Raw genomic sequence first — 18,503 nt, 5'->3', positions numbered from 1 at the left:
TTGACCTCTGTCTGCCATCCTGAGCACTCCCAGACCAGCCTCATAAGTCCCCCCAGAGTCTGCACGTGGGCAACCTCAACCGTGAGGCCAGCCCAGACAACAGCCATCTTCCAACCAGAACTCCCCACACCAGTCCAGGGCTCATACCATCCACCTCACTGCTCACTCTGAATTGCACAGCTAATTCCCCCGCCCCCCACCTTTGTGGCCAGCTAAACCCACCCTATGCCTAGAAACACCATGGGGAGCATGCTGGTCTTTGAGCCAAGAGTAGGGAGAGGGTGAATGGAAGGCACCATCCATTGAGAACTGAGAGCTTTCTCTCCCTGTAAGTCTGACTGCTTTGTTTTCATCCCTTTTGCATTTACTCTACCATCTTTTCATTATAGTGATAATAGCAGCCATGCAGTGTGTTAAGCCATGCAATGTGTTACTACCAGTAATAATAATAATAATAATAATAATAATAATAATAAAGTTAAAAAGGGAGAGCTGTGGATAATAGGCTCATTTGATTGTTTGGGATACTCTCCCTTTCTGCTCTAGTCCTCTGCAGGCTTCTCTTACCCTAGGCCCGTGGTCGGCAAACTGAGGCTCGCGAGCCACATGAGGCTCTTTGGCCTCTTGAGTGTGGCTCTTTCACAAAATACCACAGCCTGGGCAAATCTCTTTTGAAGAAGTGTCATTAGAAGAAGTTTAAGTTTAAAAAATTTGGCTCTCCAAAGAAATTTCCATCATTGTACTGTTAATATTTGGCTCTGTTGACTAATGAGTTTGCTGACCACTGCCCTAAGCAGACCATCCACTGCCCATCATTTCATACCTTTGCACTGCTAATGTAAGAAACATTCAAACCTGTGAAGAATTTTTGTGCGTTTATTTGAGCCAAACCGTTGACAAATGCCAGGAAGCAGAATCTCCATGGATTGAGATGGTGCCCAGAGAATGGCCGTTTTTCACCTTCCTTTATACATGAGAATCAGAAGAGGAGATGTAAGTGGGTTACATGAAATCATTGGTGATAGATGATTGGGGAGGGGGGAGAAAGCAGAGGGCCGAGGGGAAGGGGAGCCTCTGGGATTGGGCAAACAGTAAAATGATAGACACACACCTCTTTTACTTAGGTGGATGCAGGATGGTTAACAGTCAACAGTGAACTCAGTAACAATGAGGGGATTTGAGGTCTCCACAGAGCAGTGCCTGTGCTTTGCGAGGTCCAGAAAAAAGGACAGTACTTTGACATTCCAGTGACATGTTATTGTAGATGCAACAAGACAATACGTGGGCTAGGTTTAAGGTAAAGATGGACTGGTCAGGGAAGATACTGGCCTAGGGCATGACTACCCACCATAAACCACATTTTAGCTTTAAAACAATTAATTTCAGGCCATCCTTTGTGGTTGCTTTAGGTCTCTTTAGTTTGCAAGGCTGCCGTGCAGGCCTTCCCTGAGCTAGTCAGGTTAGCATGGGGCCCCTTTTCGTCCATAGCACTATGCTCTCAAACATTTGTTTCACAGTCAGCAAAATACTGAGCTGGGCTCGACCTCTTTGCTTTAAGTGAAGCTTGGCTCTCTCCAGAGGGCATTGCTTCCTGGTAGCCACCTCAAGGGGGTGCTTCCTACTTTAGATGGAAAGAGAACTCTAAGGAGGAGCTGGCTCTGCAGTTCAGGCAGAGAAGCCTGAACAGGAACTCCGGGGCCGGAGTGAGCTTAGCAAACTCTCAAAAGCAACAGCCACAAGGAAAGGCCAGTGTGGCTCCAGGAAGTGCGCTTGGGAGAGTGGAGGATGAGTTGAGGCTGGAGAAGGTAGCAGGGTCAGCTCATCCTAGAAGGTCGGATTTAGGGGCAGTCTTAGCAGAGGCTGCTGTAACAAAATACCACGGCCTGGGTGGACTCTTCATTCCTTGATTCTCTACTTATTTATTTGAAAAGCCTCTCCCCCTCTTTTTGTCTCACAAACTCATTCCTGCCCATCATGTAAGTAACCCCATCTCTGGAAAGCCTTCTCTAATCCCCATCCCTGTAGTGTGGGTGAGAAACCTCTTCTGAGAGCCCTCACACCACCCTGAGTCAGCCAGGAATCTCAGAACTTAAAAACAGTTCCTCCCTGCTTCCTTCCCTCCCTTTTCCTATTATTTACTGATTGCTACCATAGATGGAGCGCCCATAGGTAAGAGCCTAATAAGTCTTTTATCAGGAGGTTCTGGCTTTACAGAAGGCGTCAGATAATTTCTTGTTGGATAGAAACGTTCTTCGGAGAAACAAATTCCAGGAGTGGGGTTCAAATCAATGTGCAACTCCACATATGGAAAATATGGACTATAAATTGCTTCTCCAAAAGTTACATTGATTTTTTTTTTTACTGCTGCTAGTAATGCTACTCTATCGATTGAATCATGTGTTTTCAACCATTCTCTGAACCACAACCATTAATGTGCCAGAGTAGTTTTCTTTCGGCTCTAAGAGTATTTCATCACGTGGACTCGCTATGATGAGAGGAATATGGACTCGCTATGATGAGAGGAATATTCTGTATCTACATTGTCTCGTATGTTGTAGCCATCAGCCACTGAGTGAGCACTGGAAATGTGACGAGTGTGATTCAGAAACAGAACTTTTTCACTTCCTTTAATTTTAGTTAACTTAAATATATTAAACATCCACATGTTCCAATTGGTTATCACTTTTGGACAGCACAACTCTAGAGAGAGAAAAGGAATACATCGGGCAGGTGTAATTGCCGCCTTCTAGATTCCTTTCTTCCTTTTTAAATGATGGTGGTGTAAGCTCATCCCTAAGGTGTGACCAGTTCACAAAGGCTGGTATTGTTATTATGAGTCAGCGCTACCTAATTCGGGAAACATTTTTTTAAGTGGTGCTCAGATCGGGAGAGTAACACCTTACATCAGAAATACAACCGAAACCTCTAAGTCTGAAGACCCGAAGGAAACTGGGCAGTGTTACTCTTTCTGTTCAGAGGCATGCACTTAAGCGACTGACGGTGAAGGAGGCCAGGAGCCTGACACTTTCAGAGAGGCATCTGCCGTTGGACTTGTTTTTCCAGGGAAACTGCCAAACTTGTTTTCATCAGGCAGGAAGTGAAGCAACTTCTCAGGGAATGAGCCCAACGCGTGTATCCTATCAGACCTTTTACCTTTTACCTTCTGCTTGGGAGTCTAGGTGGAGTTTTGCTTTTCAATTTAAGAGGAGAGCAGGGTGGGCTGAAGTTTTCCCCCTCTTACCCCAGGTCGTTTCCTTGGATTTCAAATCCAAAGTCGTATTTGTAATCAGTGTACCTGTTTTGATTCTCCAAGTAATCTGTATGCCCTTAAAAGGAAGGAAGCTTTTTATCTTGCACTTTTTTTTTTTTTTTTTTTTTTTTTTTTGGTCCATAGAGTTCTCTAATACGAGTAAATGTACTGAGTTGAATTAGAAGAAGCCTGCCATTAAGTATTAGCCTATGTGACCTCCTGGTAGGTAGCCTTCTACAAGCTGATGATGGGAGGGAGTGCGTCTCTTTCTTTGGAGTTGTTGGTACCGGGTGGAAGAGGTAACCTCAAAAGACACATCCCCAAAAGTCATGTTTTATTATTTAACACCAACATCTTCTACCCCTGGGTTTCTGGTAAATCAGTTGTGAAGCAGAGACATGGGTTAGCTGGCCAGTCAGGCCTCTCGGCTGGACAGAAAACTGGAGTTTCTTTCCCCGGCTCTTCCTATCGGAAGAGAATTGAAGAGGCTCCACAAACCTCTCCAAAAAAGTGTTCTGCCTGAGACTGGTTTGGATCAGTGGAGGATAGAGCGGCCGGCTTGCGGGCTGAGGGGTCCCAGGTTCGATTCCGGTCAAGGGCATGTACATGGGTTGCGGGCACATCCCCAGTAAGGGGTGTGCAGGAGGCAGCTGATTATCTCTCATGGATGTTTCTGGCTCTCTGTCCCTCTCTCTTCCTCTCTGTGAAAAATCAATAAAATATATATTTAAAAAAAAACTGTCTGGGTACAGGATGAGCGCGCGACCCCAAGGTTAGCAGGCTAGCCCCCGGCTCCCAGCGCAGCGCCGCTCGCCACTCACCGCGCGTCCCGGGCGCGCGCGCCTGGAGCCGGACCTGCGGGCCGCCGCGGGCGCCGCGGAGCGAACCATCGGGCGGGCCGGCCGGGGGAGGGGGATGGTGCGGCCGTGGGGGGCGCGGGGTGCCATGGCCACGGGATCGATCCCCTCGCTGCCACCGCCGCCGCCACCAACTCCGGCTCTGGCTCCTCGCCGAGCGTCGCGCGTGCCTCGTCCTGCTGCGGCGGCCTCGGGGGCTCCGGGGGCGGGGCGCCCTGCGTCCTCCCCTCCGGTGGCGCGGGGGGTGGTAGCGGCCCATTTGAGAGTTTCCCGGGCCTCTGGGCCAGCACAGAGGCTCTGCGCTTGGGCCCGGGCGGACCTACGCCGGCGCCGCGGGAGGAGGGACAAAGGGGTGGGTCCCCCGCTGGCAGGCGCCCAGGCAACTAGTTCGGAAGACTGACCCGCCGCGCGGAGCAGGAGCAGGAGGAGGAGCGGGGCCCACGCGGGACCCGCGCCCGAGATGCTGGTGCGAGGAGATCGCGGGTTTCCACCCCGGAGGGAGTTGTCATGTTGGCACCATGTAAGTGCCCTCTTGCGCTCATGGGTGGGGAGAAGGGTCGCCGAGAGTGGAGAGTGAACCCAGGAGCGTGCGGTGGGCTTCCCAGATGTGCTGTGGGAGCTGGGATTCTCTCCCCCGAGGCTGGGGGCCTCCGGGACTCCTGGATTCCTCTTTCTTCTCTCTTCTCTCTTTTTTCTCCCTTCTCCCTTCTCCCTTCTCCGGGACTCCTGGATTCCTCTTTCTTCTCTCTTCTCTCTTTTTTTCTCCCTTCTCCCTTCTCCCTTCTCCCTTCTCCCTTCTCCCCTCTCCTCTCCTCTCTTCTCGTCACTTGGGTTTCAGATTAAGTCACTGAGTAGGGGACTCCTGGATTCCTCTTCTCTCTTCTCTCTTCTCTCTTCTCTCTTCTCTCTTCTCTCTTCTCTCTTCTCTCTTCTCTCTTCTCTCTTCTCTCTCCTCTCTTCTCCTCTCTTCTCCCTTCTCCCTTCTCCCTCTCCCTTCTCCCTTCTCCCTTCTCCCTTTTCCCTCCTCCTCTCCTCTCTTCTCTTCTCGTCACTTGGGTTACAGGTTAAGTCACTGAGTAGGGGAGTCTGTCTTGAACTCTTGTCTGGGATCCCTGCTGCCTTGGAGGCATCTCTGGAGCGGGTCTGTCATCTGCTGTGTGGCTTTGTGTGTTCCCTCTCTGTTTCAAACCACACTCCGTGTTTGATGAAAGTTTCTGGTGTATACATATGTGTGTGCTTGAGGCAGACTGACAACTCTTTAGAAACCAGGATCTTCATGTCTCCCTTTGAATCAGCAGCCTCTGTGCTCACTATACGTAGGAAAAAAAAATTGTCCTCAGCGGGGAGTGGAGATGGAGCTTCAGAAGAAACCACAACAAGGGAACTCTGAGTGCTTTCTGCTCGGCATTATCTCACCTGTCATTAGTTCCTTCTCTTCTGTGTCTTCATTTGTCAGGGTTCCGCTTCTACACAGTAGTGGAAGCTATAAATAATCAGGGTTTGGGCTGCAGGGTTTTGACAGGGAATGCTCCAGAGCTTAGTAATGGGCTACGCCTCCCACCTCTTATTTTAGCTTCGGTTCTCCTCCGGCGGCAGCGCTGCTTCCCTGGCAGCCGTGTGTGCCCTGAGTAATGGCTGTGGCTTCCCTGCAGTGCCCAGCTGATTCTTACCATCCTGGAAACTGCCCTCCGGTCACACACTGCCTTCCCTCACCCCGGCAGAGAGGGACAGAGGCCCTCTCCTCCCGGTCTGTCTGTAGGTGGTCTCTGATGGTCACTTTGGGAGAAACGGGCCCTCTCCGAGGGTACCGTGGTGGGAAGCATCTATACACACCCGGGAAGGACACGTGTTAAGCGAGAAGTTAGTAGGAGCAATTGCATTGGTAGCAAAGTGCCACGAGAATGACATTTGTTTATTCCATCCATGTTCACAAACAACTTCACTTCCAGTGTGAGGAATGCAAACGGTAAGAGGGCACCTCCGCCTGCCGCATTCTTCTGGCTGGGGAAGCAGGCACGTAACGAAGACGGATGGGTTCCAGGGAGAAACAGGGACCCGGTGCTGCAGCTTTCCTTGTGGAGAAGGTGAGGGGTGGGTGTTTCCTAAGGCGGCAGTGGCTTCGGATATGTTTCTTCAGCTTGGCCGGAGCGGCTGCCAGACATGGATGAAGGGGAATTTTCTTCTCGGAAATACCACCTGTAACTTTCCCCCGTCCTAGGACGGGGCAGCTAATTGATAACGTCATGAGCACCTCCTGTGCTCATCACCGCGTGTGGTTTCTGGATGAGCCACACTCACATTCTGCCTCGAAGTATCTCTGTTAGATCTGAAAACTGAGCACTTGTGTTTCTGCAGCCCACGCCCACGCTGCTGGCATCCCCGAGGCTGGGGCAGGGCGTGTGCAGGACAGAGAGGTGTCCTGTGTGCGTTCCCTTCAGGGGTCCTGGCTGGGAAGAAAGGGTGGCGTTTGAACCTTGCGGCGTAAGCCGGCATAAAAACATGGGGCCCTCACCTCATGGGGTCAAGTGAGAACGGGATGAAATACTGTAGGGGGCCTGGCACGTGGTGGGTGCCAAGTAAATAGCAGCTCGTAATCCGAACCATGACGAGCTCCCACTATGTACGCGTTGGTTCCAGGGCTGATAAGGGATGCCGGGTCTAGAAGCATGGGCAGGAGGTGCCTGGTGGGTGTCCAGGGGAAAGAGGAAGAGCTGCTTACACTCTCCTGAAAGGCCTTGAATGCCAGTGAGAGAACTTTAAGTGGGGGGTGGGGGTGAGGGGATGGAGGAGAAGCCGTAGAAATCCCCGAAGTGAATCAGTTTCCCAGTAAATTCTCCACTCCAGTCCCCACACAGGGAAATATTACTATTTTTGAGGCACTCATATGCTTAAAGCCAATGAATTTTTATATCACCCCCTGGGAATACCATTTGCTAGGACTTCTCCCTCCATTTGTTTGACTTTTGATCTAGTTTTTTTTGTGCGTTGACAAGAGGTCCCAGGCCAACCATTTATCTTCTGCAGAAGTGCCTGGGAATGCGAGGGAGGTGATAACTTTCCTACAGCGGCTTTTGAATTTGCAAGGTTTTCTGTCCTGATGGTTTTTTGTTTGATTTTGTTTTTGTTTGTTTGTTTTCTTAGGAGGCAGATACTTCCTTGAAATTGTAGTTTAAAAAAGTCATGCAGATTTGGTTGGGAGTGGCGTGAAGGGTAGGCGTGCCTGGGGTGGGGCGAAGAGGTAGGAAGGGTTAGTAATCACTGTTGAAACTTTCAACATACTTCTAACAAGAATGTGAGCCATCTGGGATTTTTTTTTTTTTTTTTTTTTTTTTTTCCTGCCTAATCCCTGAAACAAATCCCAGTAAGGAGTTGTGGCTTCAGATTAAATTGTCTAGGTTGGGAGTTTACTTCCTATAACATGCCTCATTGATGAATTAGACCCCACGCAGTTATCAGGGGGTCAGAAGTTTGCTGGCCAGGATGGCCTTGGGCCAGCCAGCCTTGGTGTTGAGAGTCATTTTTCCTGGAAAATTGGGTGGGTGGGGCAAAGTGATTCTCTCGGGTGTTTTACTGAGTAAGTTTCTTGATCCTCAATCTAAGGGGTATGCAAGGCTCAGAAACCAAGACTCAGGCCAGAATTAACACATATTTATGGGTTAAAAACTTCAATGTTTACTTGAGCTTTTTTTTTTTTAAGGTTAAAAAAGAAATCCTCTCTTAAGCGACTTCGACCCACTTCAACCCCACAAGAATTTTTTTTTTAAAATATATATTTTATTGATTTTTCGCAGAGAGGAAGGGAGAGAGAGATAGAGAGCTAAAAACGTCGATCGACTAGCTGCCTCTTGCACACCCCCTACCGGGGATGTGCCCGCAACCAACGTACATGCCCCTGACCGGAATCGAACCTGGGACCTTTCAGTCCGCAGACTGACGCTCTACCGCTGAGCCAAACCAGTTTCGTCCCCACAAGAATTTTTGTCATGACCCTTGTTAGTAGATGCCTAAATAGCTAGCAAATTTCCGAGGGTCTGGGGTGGTATTTCTATTAAACATTTTTTAAAAGACTGTGAAACCGCAATGGGACTTTTTTAAAACGCCGCGGGACGAGGGACAAATTGTTGAAAATCGGGACTGTCCCGCCAAAAGCGGGACATCTCGTCACCTTATCCTAGCATCCAGTGTTGATGACAGCTGGGTCCAGTCTGAAAGGCTCCCTAGGAACGCAGTGATGAAGCTCGTACACCGCCCACATTGTTGGGGGGTGGGTGGACGGGGCTCTGAGTTGGAAAGTGCCTGCTCCCGCTTTCTTAACTGGATTGGGGAATGTGCTTCTCAGAACAGCACGTGGTGGGGCCTGACCACTATACTCTGCGATTGACTCCCAGAGCTCCACAGGCCTGCAGAGACCTCCCAACGAAGGGGCCGGTTTCATTTTGGGTTTTAGATGATTGGCGCCTCCATCACCCAGCCAGGCACTACATACACCCAAACCTTCGTCAGCCTCCATAACCTGTGAGCTCAGCAGAGAGACTAGGAGCTGGCATATTGAAAAAAAACAAAACAAAACCTGAGCGTTTGCTGGAGCGTTTTCTCTGCCTCCTCTGCTGTCCCCGGAACTGTGTTTTTCAAAGCGTGCTTTACAGACAACAGACTTGCTGAGAGGGACATGCCCCGTTCTTTCCATTGCACGAATATTGTCCTTTAAGAATAAAAAACACAAAGCCAGCTACCTAACTAATTTATTGACTGGATTAGGTTACTTAGAAGGAGGCAAAAATGAGTGTTAAGTAACATAGTTCCCGTTTAAGAGAAACAGTAAATGATCAGGATGAGTGGCATGAGGCTGTCAGAAATCATGAAGACAGTCCTTTAAATCTAAGACGGGAAATACTGTGACGATTATGGAGAGCTAGGTATGCTTTGACGTCACCTTCAGGAAAGTTGGGCACAGAATGGCCCAGGAAAGCCAGGAAGGTTGAATTTGACTGATTTTACGTCTTAACGTGTGCATCTTGCTCTTGTCCACGGAGCTCTCTTCCTGTGATTGAAGACTTTAGGAAGCTCCTGAATGTCTTGCCCAGTTCTCATTCCTCTCTCTGCTTCCCGTAAGCCATCGCGTGAGCCGGGTTTAAGGTTTGTTGGTATGGCGTTTACAGGGTAGAATGCAAAGGCCACTCCTGAGGGACGTCACCCTGTTATCAAGTGCATCTCTTTTTGCCATCCATCCATCAGTGCCCAACAATGGAGAGAGCTAGTCTCTTCCAGGTGTCAATGCGTTTTACTTGAAAAGCATAGTTTCCATTGGTCAGTGATGTAAGCTTTAGCAAGGATTGTCGTAGGAATCAGAGATCTTGAGATAGGACAGAAGTAACCCTGCCTTGACCTAGAGAAATGAGTGATGGGAAGCTCACGTAGGTATGTAAAACCAGGATAGAAAATGCTTTGTTTTGGTCACCCAGATCCCTGCTTGTGTTTGTTCACACACACACCATTTTTGAAAAACCCTAAGCCTTCAATTAGTAACTTGTACTTTAGTCATTTTAAATCAGTACAGGTGTTTGTTTAGTGCCTCTGCCAGGTAGTTAAAGTTAAATCAGGTCTTTAACCTTAAAAAGATAACCAGACTTGCCTGCATCAACTTGCATACCATTGTAAGTTGCAGACCATAGCAAGATACATTTTTGTAATGTTTATTGTAACTTTCAGACTAAATACTTAGCCTAATTATAATACTCATGGATTGTAGTTTTAATTTATGTTTCTTTTTCCCAACATTGTGTGTGTGTGGGAGGTGTGTGAGGGGAAGCAGAGAGATTTGGAGTTGCAGGAATGGTACTGGTGGAGAAAGCATATTCTTGGTAGATATCTTTATGACTGAAATGCATGTTTGTATTTTAGGAGGCTGGATACATCAAAACATTTCAAATTATACCATCAATCATGGCAAAGAATACAAATGTTCACTAAACTTTACCTGTGTGCCTATGTAATCATGGATTTAGACATCATTCATATGGTCATTACTGTTTCTATTGTGGACTTGAATCATCCACATGAAATATAAACATTATGTTTGCAAGGGAAAAAAATGGGCTTTTGAAACTTTAATTATAGAGTGCCTCACCTGACAGATACCCTGTGTAAACATGGGACTAAGTATATACTGTAGCTATTTATTAACAGTGTGTGACAGTATTGTTAGTCCCATGTCAGAGGTGTTCGGAGGGAATGTATGTAACACATTGTGTGAGAGAATTGTTGGGATAGTTGCTAAGTAACAGTTGCTAAGCTGCAATGAACAGATAGTGATTAAAAGCCAGTTATGCCTTGGCCATTGTGATAAAGAAAGCTTTGGTAGAGGTGAGAGAATACAGCAGGTACCTGAGTGGCAGGTGAGCAGGGGAAAGGATGTGCTCGCGACATCAGTAGGAATGAATGAACTCTTATACTACATGCAGCTTCTAGGACTTTTGCTCTTCACAGGAGGAAATAAAGTTCTTAATTCAGCTGCCTGTTTTCATTCATTGAGAACCATTTGTAATCGCCGTCTGAAAGGAAGTGTTTCCCGTTCGAAGTTGTGGGATATCTGTTTTGCTCACATAGCAGTGCACCTCTGGGTGGAATGAACTTGACGAGGCGGAGCAGGGGTCTGTGTGCGGTGAGAAACTCGCAGCCCATTCCCAAAACCGGGAAGACGGTTGCCAAGTACATCTGGCAAAACAGAATGAACTTCTCGGAGGGAATTAATTTAGCAAACCTAACCATTTCTGGTTTTTGAAAAGAGCAGCCCTTTAGAAGAAACTTCCTGATGAGCTCATTCTCAGGATCCCTTTCCTCCAGAGCCCGTCTTCACTCAGGCTGACTCAGCCGCCTTCTCGCCTGCGATTGGTTCGTGTGCACATGCTAGTATTTATTAGAGCTCTTATCACGTCTGCCAGGGCCAGTCACTTCCGTCAGCCAGCCGGGAGCCCCTCCCTGGTCTGAGTCATCTTGGAAACCCCAGAAAGCAGGCAGGCGCATTGCTAAGTACCACCTCGCACTGCCTTGATTTGGGGAGGACTTGCTGCAGACATTAGTGAGAATTGAAGATTCGTTGAGAAGTTAGAAGAGTGGATTCCTGGCATTTCTGCAGTGAGGAGATGATCGTTCGTAAGGGAAAGAAGTGTAGAATTACATACAGACCATTTTTTGTGGGGGCATATCCGCTCTGCCACTAACTAGCTGGGTCATTTCAGCAAGGTAAGCAATTCTAGTTCTCAGTCTCTTTGAGGGGAAATGAGCTGTTACGGTTGATGGTCTCTGAAGTCTTTTCGGCGTTTAAGTGTCTGAAGGTTCTAAGTGTTTGGGTGTAAAGTCTGAAGAAAGAACATCCTATATAATAAAAGCCTAATATGCAAATTGACCAAACGGCAGAACGACCAGTCGCTATAACACACACTGACCATCGGGACAGATGCTCAATGCAGGAGCTGCCCCCAGCCTGCAGGCCCCAGGCCAGCCAAGGTGGGTGTGAGCGGGGGTTTCCCGATTGCCCTGCTGGTCGCCCTGCAGATCGGCCCTTATCACTGACCAGGCCTAGGGACCCTACCCGTGCATGAATTTTAGGCACCGGGCATTTAGTTCTAAATCATTTCTAACAACTCCTGTCATCATAAAGTGTTTCCAGGCTCTGTAACAACTTTTGTGTTTCTTTATTTTGTCTTTTAAAAAGTGGCCCGTGTGGCTCAGTTGGTTGGGTGTTGTTCCATGTACTGAAACGTTGCTGGTTCCACTCTGGGATCAGGGCACATGCCCAGGTTGCAGGCTTGATCCCTCGTAGCAGATATCCCCCCCACCCCCAGCCTTTCTCTCTCTCTCTTTCTCTCTCTCTCTCCCACCTCTTCCTTTCTCTCTCTTTAAAAAAAAGTCAATAAACTGTTAAAAAATAAAATAAAATAAAATAAAATGAGATCCAGTGTGTTCTCTCTGAAGGCATTGGTCTCAAAGACAAACTGGGAACCTGAGTGGCTATAGTCGTTTAGCCCATGAAGTGATGGCAGGATCTATTATTCAGTTGCAGCTTAAATAATGTACCAGCCCAGTGCGTGCTGGATTCTTTTCCTTACTCTGCAGCCCAGGCAAGCAAACAAAACCCTCGTTTTTTCTCCTTCCCCTTCCCCTCCACCCTTCCCAGTAAAATCGGCATGCTGGGAGACCCCAGCACCCCAGGGACCCCCGTTGCTGTGGCATGAGGGGGGACGGTGAGGCAGGCCTGCAGCTGGAAGGCCTCTGATGTGTTCTTCACGGAGGCGCTGAAGATGAGCCTACTGGGTACTCTGGCGAGACCTCCCTGCTCACTGGTGTAAACAAGCTCACTCCGAGCCCCCGCTTCCCTTCAGGATCCCCTGAGTTTTTCTGCCTGACTCCATGCGGAGTACTTTGGCTACCTTGGGCTGGCCTGGTTAGTGTCTGGGTGAGTTTTAAGAGGGGAGAGAGATTTGTGGCCTCTTAGACACCCCATTGACATGTTCCAGAAATGGAACTGGAAGCATTTGTGCTTTTCCGTCTGGTGGTGTTATTGTTAGAGTCTAAAAACAGGCAAGTGGCGACACATGGAAATGAAGAGGCTCCGAGTTCATTTTGATTATCAGTGTCCTCCTTTCTCGCAGTACCTAAATGCGGATTTTAATCAGAGGTCCGGGAGAAGCTTTCAGTCTGCTGATAACTGCTGAGGCGCACAGTTTGCAGATGTCTTTACTCAGGAGGCAGGAGGAGGCAGGAGAGGTTGACTCCATTTAACCGAAGAACTGAGGTTAAAAAAATGGGTCTGAAACTGCGAAAAAATCCCCCACGGAAACAATGGTGTCCAGAGTCTGTTCTCCCCAGCCTGCTCACTCACCCTGAAGCTTTTTCTGTGTTATTTTTATGGTTTTCCTTGAAGTATAATTTTCTTTTCTTTTTTTTAAATAATATATCTTATTGATTTTTTTTACAGAGAGGAAGGGAGAGGGTTAGAGAGTTAGAAACATCGATGAGAGAGAAACATTAATCAGCTGCTTCCTGCACACCCCTCTACTGGGGATGTGCCAGCAACCAAGGTACATGCCCTTGACCGGAATCAAACCTGGAACCCTTGAGTCCGCAGGCTGATGCTCTATCCACTGAGCCAAACCGGTTAGGGCTGAAGTATAATTTTCTTTCTTTCTTTCTTTCTTTCTTTCTTTCTTTCTTTCTTTCTTTCTTTCTTTCTTTTTTTTTAAAATATATTTTTATTGATTTTGTACAGAAAGGAAGGGAGAGAGATAGAGAGCTAGAAACATCGATGAGAGAGAGTCATCGATCAGCTGCCTCTTGCACACCCCCTACCGGGGATATGCCTGCAACCAAGGTACATGCCCTTGACCGGAATCGAACCCGGGACCTCTCAGTCCCCAAGCCGACGCTCTATCCATTGAGCCAAACCGGTTTCAGCTGAAGTATAATTTTCATACAGTAAAATGCACAAATCTCAAGTGGAGAGCTTGGTAATTTTTTTTTTTATTGTGGTAAAATACACATAACATGAAATCAGCCATTTTAAAGTCTACAATTCAGTGGCATTTAATTCATTTATGATGTTGTGCAGCCATTAGTTCCAGAGCTGGATGAGTTTATGCATGAGTGCATTCACCTGTGTGGTTATACGAACTTTCCATCACCCTAGAAGGTTCTCTGGCCACTTTTCCGAGGGTTAGCACCCCACCTTCAGGGAATAGTTTTGCTTGACCTTGATCCATGTACATGAAGTCAAGATTTTGTGTGTGGCTTCTTCTGCTTCCATGACCTTTGTGAGACTCATCTGTATTGTAAGGCGGTTCCACAGTTCTATTTTATTGCTGAGTAACATTCCACTGATGTGAATTTATCATAGCCTGCTTAGCCATTCTTTTGTTGGTAGGTATTGGGGTTTATTGCCAGCTTTTTTTCTTTTATGAATAAAGCTGCTATGAACATCACCTACGCCTTGTTTTGTGGACTTACTAGTAAGCACATAGTTCTTTTGTGTGAATTCCTAGGAATAGAATTGCTGGGTCATGGCTTGGGGATATGTTTAACTTTCATCCTGTAATTCTTTTTCAAATGTGTTTTTTATTTTTTATTTATTTTTTTTTGGGGGGGGGGGGAGACGGGGAGGGTGAGGGAGATAGAAATAAGAGAGAATCATTGATCAGCTGCCTCCTGCACATCTCCTGGGGATCTAGCCTGCGCTCCAGGCATGTGCCCTGACCGGGAATTGAACTGTGATCTCCTGGTTTATAGGTCAGTGTTCAACCACTGAGTCACACCGGCTGGCTACTCTGTGATTCTTGATTTTTTTTTTTTTAATGAGTATGCTTGAAATTATAGTTTGCAAGACTACAAATTAATGCAGAAACTGAAAGGTGACTTAATTCTCAGACCTGCTGCTTTGATGTATAACTTTCTGAAACTTAATGAGTATTTTCTTTCTGAAGTCATTCTGACTTGTTAGCTTTCAATAAAATGAGTAAAGGTGATCTATAAATCTGGTTTATAGATGGGCTAAAGAGGATATTCCTTTCCCCCCTCTGTCTTTAAGTTTATCTTTTGACAAGTGAAGTGGAGATTATTTTGTGCTGACAGCATGCTCCAAAACATGGGCAACTGTGGCTGTCCTCTTTCTAGCTTATAATATGAAATATGAGCTATCATGTATGGCTCTTTTATTTTTATTACATTTATTGGGGTGGCATTGGTTACTTAACATAGTGCCCTTGAGACATTTAAAAATCTTGAATCAATTTTGGCAGGATCCTCCCTATAACAATAGCACATGTGAAAAGAACTGAGTTTTTCTAATGTCTGACTCTTCTCTCATCCACATAATTTTCCTTATAACTCTGACTGATATTACCTTTTTAAGGTCCTTACTGTTACGGTTTTGAAAAGGTGGTTAGCTAGAAACAGACTGACCAAGTGTTGTATCGATTCATGTTTTATTTGAGGCTTATACCTATAGTGTTATTTCTGAAGGCTCCTTGCAGAGAAATGTAAAGCAAATAAGGAAAGCAAGGATTTGAAGTTCCCAGATAAGCATGATCAGTAACTTTTGTTTTAGCCACTGGTGTAGCGGGTCGGCTCCTTCCTTGAATTTGTGTGTGCTAGAATATATTGACAGAATCCCCCGTTTTAGCTCTTCTCCACCAGCCTTACCCGGTCGGCCAGGGCTGACAATGGACGTCCAAACGGTTCACAGCGGCTAATACAATGCACAAAGGGCTTCCCTGTGTGGAGAGTGGAAAGTGGAGCTGAAGGGGAGCTTCTTAAGGGCATTGACCTAATTCGCTCCCTCGACAGAAATGATTGGTTTTACATATAGATGTCCGCTCTGTCTGCCAGTGCCACAGCTGGTGGTGTCACAGCCAGGAAAAGAAACCATGTATTTTTGTGAAGTACAGCCTTTATTTCTATTTGATAATACCCTTAAGCAAATTTTTTTTTTTTAATTTCAAAAAATATATTTTATTTATTTTTTTACAGAGAGGAAGGGAGAGGGATTGAGAGAAATACCGATCAGCTGCCCCCCTACACACATTCCCTACTGGGGATGTGCCCGTAACCAAGGTACATGTCCTTGACTGGAATCGAACCTGGGACCCTTGAGTCCGCAGGCAGACTCTCTATCCACTGAGCCAAACCGGCTAGGGCCTTAAACAAATTTTTAAAAAAAGCCTAAGTAAAGTTCTGCCAATGAACCGAAAGTTCACCAAAGTTAGGGGGACTGAGAAAGGCCGCAGACACTGCATCACCACCCATCTGGGTCCCAGAAAACGTCCTCACTGGCGGGAATCGGTTCGTCACTCACTTTTCAAAGACAAAATTCTCTGTGGGCCTTTTCCTCTATGAAATGTGGGGAACTAGAGCTGGATTAAAAATAAAAACTAGTTGAGGCACTGCTACACATTGAAATTCTGTGTTTGTGATTTACTGTGTCCAGAATACACACCGGCTTTGCCTTTGCTACTTATGACCGCGGATATTTGCAGCCACATGCACGGCCTCGCAGACTATCTGGGGCCTATTCATAGAAGAGGCGCAAAGGGGAATGCCCGTGTCACGGTGGGGGAAGAGGGCAGTGGGCTCAGTAGTAAGCGCAGCCAACAGTTGCATTGTTGTTCCGAGTTGTTGAGTGCGATTCGATGATTAAATATAAATGTCGACCTCATTGGAAGGTATCCCAGCAATGAACTGTTCTGAAAAAACCGCGGTGGCATATCATTCCACCAGACTTGTTCTCTGGGCTTTATATTTGGGATAATGGTTTATGCAGTGAAGTGTCATAAAAACTGGGGTGCTGTGGCGTCTCTCCGTCTCTTGTTTGTGTCCACTTGGGCGTATTGACTCGATGTGTCCCCTGCTACACGGACAGTCCATTATCTTCATGGGAAGCAGCATAAGCTTTTTATTTTTATTTTTTATTATTTTCTAAAAATATATTTTATTGATTTTTTTATAGAGAGGAAAGGAGAGGAATAGAGAGTTAGAAAACATCGATGAGAGAGAAACATCGATCAGCTGCCTCCTGCACACCCCTACTGGGTATGTGCCCGCAACCAAGGCATGTGCCCCTGACCGGAATCAAACCTGGGACCCCTCAGTCCACAGGCCGACGCTCTATCCATTGAGTCAAACTGGTTTTGGTAGCATAAGCTTTAAAAAAAAAAACAAAAAAAACCATATATATATATATATATATATATATATATATATACACACACACACACACACACACACACACACACACACACCGTGTTTCCCTGAAAATAAGACATCCTCTGAAAATAAGACCTAGCACAACTTTGGGAGAAAAAATTAATATAAGACACTGTCTTATTTTCGGGGACACAGGGTGTGTGTGTGTGTGTGTGTGTGTGTGTGTGTGTATATATATATATATATATATATACACACACACACACACACACTCACATATATATATATTTTAGAGCAGAAGAGAGAGAGAGAAACATCAATGATGAAACAGAATCATTGATTGGCTGCTTTCTGCACATCCCCCACGGGGGATTGAGCCTACAACCCAGGCATGTGACCTTGACCAGAATTGAACCTGGGACCCTTCAGTCCGCAGGCTGACGCTCTATCCACTGAGCCAGACCAGCGAGGGCCAACATAAGCTTTTTGGTTGGGATGAATTGCGTCAAAATGAATGCTTGGAGCAGAGAACTCCGCAAAATGCCCCCAATTAGACTTCCCTGCATGTGTCTGTCCTCCTTTTGGAAGAGCGGAGGGTTTTCAGTGAGGCCTGGGTCCGCCCTGGAGTGGGGAGGGGCTCAGATTCACGGGGAGGGCAGCTCTGGCCCTTTAAGGCGCTCTTAGGCAGAGAGTAGTTGCTCAGTTAGTGCAGGACGCGAAAGGAGAAGGTGAGCCCCAGAGGACTGAATGTGGGCAGCATGGGTGTCCGTCTCTCCCCTTTCTTCCCAGCTTCTCTGCCTTCCAAGAAAGCGCTTTGCAGGCAGCTTGGGGACGATTGGAACCTGAAAAACCTTGCATTATTGGACTGACAAACCGAAAATGAGCATTGCCGGGGCTTGTCCAACGGCTCTGGGCTGTGCGCTTGTTTTCTATAAACACTGTGGGTGTGTCGGGGCAGGCTCCCTCCAGCTGCCCCTGAGGTGTGTGTGAAACGCCCTTCACGAGGGAGCCCAGGGCACAGGGAGATGCAGCTGGTTTTGCCCTGTGCCCTGAGACTTCACTTTTCTCTCGTGAAGTGAGGGAAGGAAGCCATGCGCTTGATGTCCCTTAGACCCTTGGTACAGGTCTGGCTGGACAGTCCCAATCCACTGGGGACAGGTGCTAAAACTCGCTTCTATAGGGGAAAGACTGAAGCTCAGAAATGTCAAGTAACTTGCCGAAACCGGTTTGGCTCAGTGGATAGAGCGTCAGCCTGCGGACTGAAAGGTCCCAAGTTCGATTCCGGTCAAGGGCATGCACCTTGGTTGGGGCACATACCCAGTAACGGGTGTGCAAGAGGCAGCTGATCGATGATTCTCTCTCATCAATGTTTCTAACTCTCTATCCCTCTCTCTTCCTCTATGTAAAAAAATCAATAAAATATATTAAAAAAAAAAAAAAGAAAGAAATGTCGAGTAACTTGCCGGAATTCACACAGCTCCTGTGACCGGGTAGGGAATCTGCCTCTTGCACACCCTCTACTGGGGATGTGCCCGCAACCAAGGTACATGCCCTTGACCGGAATGGAACCTGGGACCTTTCAGTCTGCAGGCTGATGCTCTATCCACTGAGGCATGTGACTCATTTGAAGCCTGCAGGTTTTTGCAGTTGTGCCAGCCTCTGCTTTTCAGAATCAGATGCGCAAAGAAATAGGGGGAGACGCA

The 18,503-nt window shown here is 47.0% G+C and overlaps 1 protein-coding gene across 6 annotated transcripts in view; it reads left to right on the top strand.

Moving 5' to 3' along the window:
• TJP2 (tight junction protein 2) overlaps nucleotides 1-18,503 on the top strand; it is a 106,481-nt gene that overhangs the window by 31,855 nt on the left and 56,123 nt on the right. For 2 of the 6 annotated variants that reach the window (XM_084898203.1, XM_084898200.1), the window contains exon 1: nucleotides 4,396-4,627. The exons of the other annotated variants lie outside the window; for them this stretch is intronic. In XM_084898203.1, coding sequence (XP_084754329.1) covers nucleotides 4,568-4,627 — 60 coding nt within the window. In that variant the 5' untranslated portion in view covers nucleotides 4,396-4,567. Of the gene's footprint in view, nucleotides 1-4,395; nucleotides 4,628-18,503 lie in introns of those variants that run through there. 6 annotated transcript variants of the gene reach the window in all.

The sequence above is a fragment of the Pipistrellus hanaki genome (assembly GCF_964339955.1).
Source record: "Pipistrellus hanaki genome assembly, chromosome: 11".
NCBI classification, from domain to species: Eukaryota; Metazoa; Chordata; class Mammalia; order Chiroptera; family Vespertilionidae; genus Pipistrellus; species Pipistrellus hanaki.
This window is presented reverse-complemented; position numbering and strand designations above follow the sequence as displayed.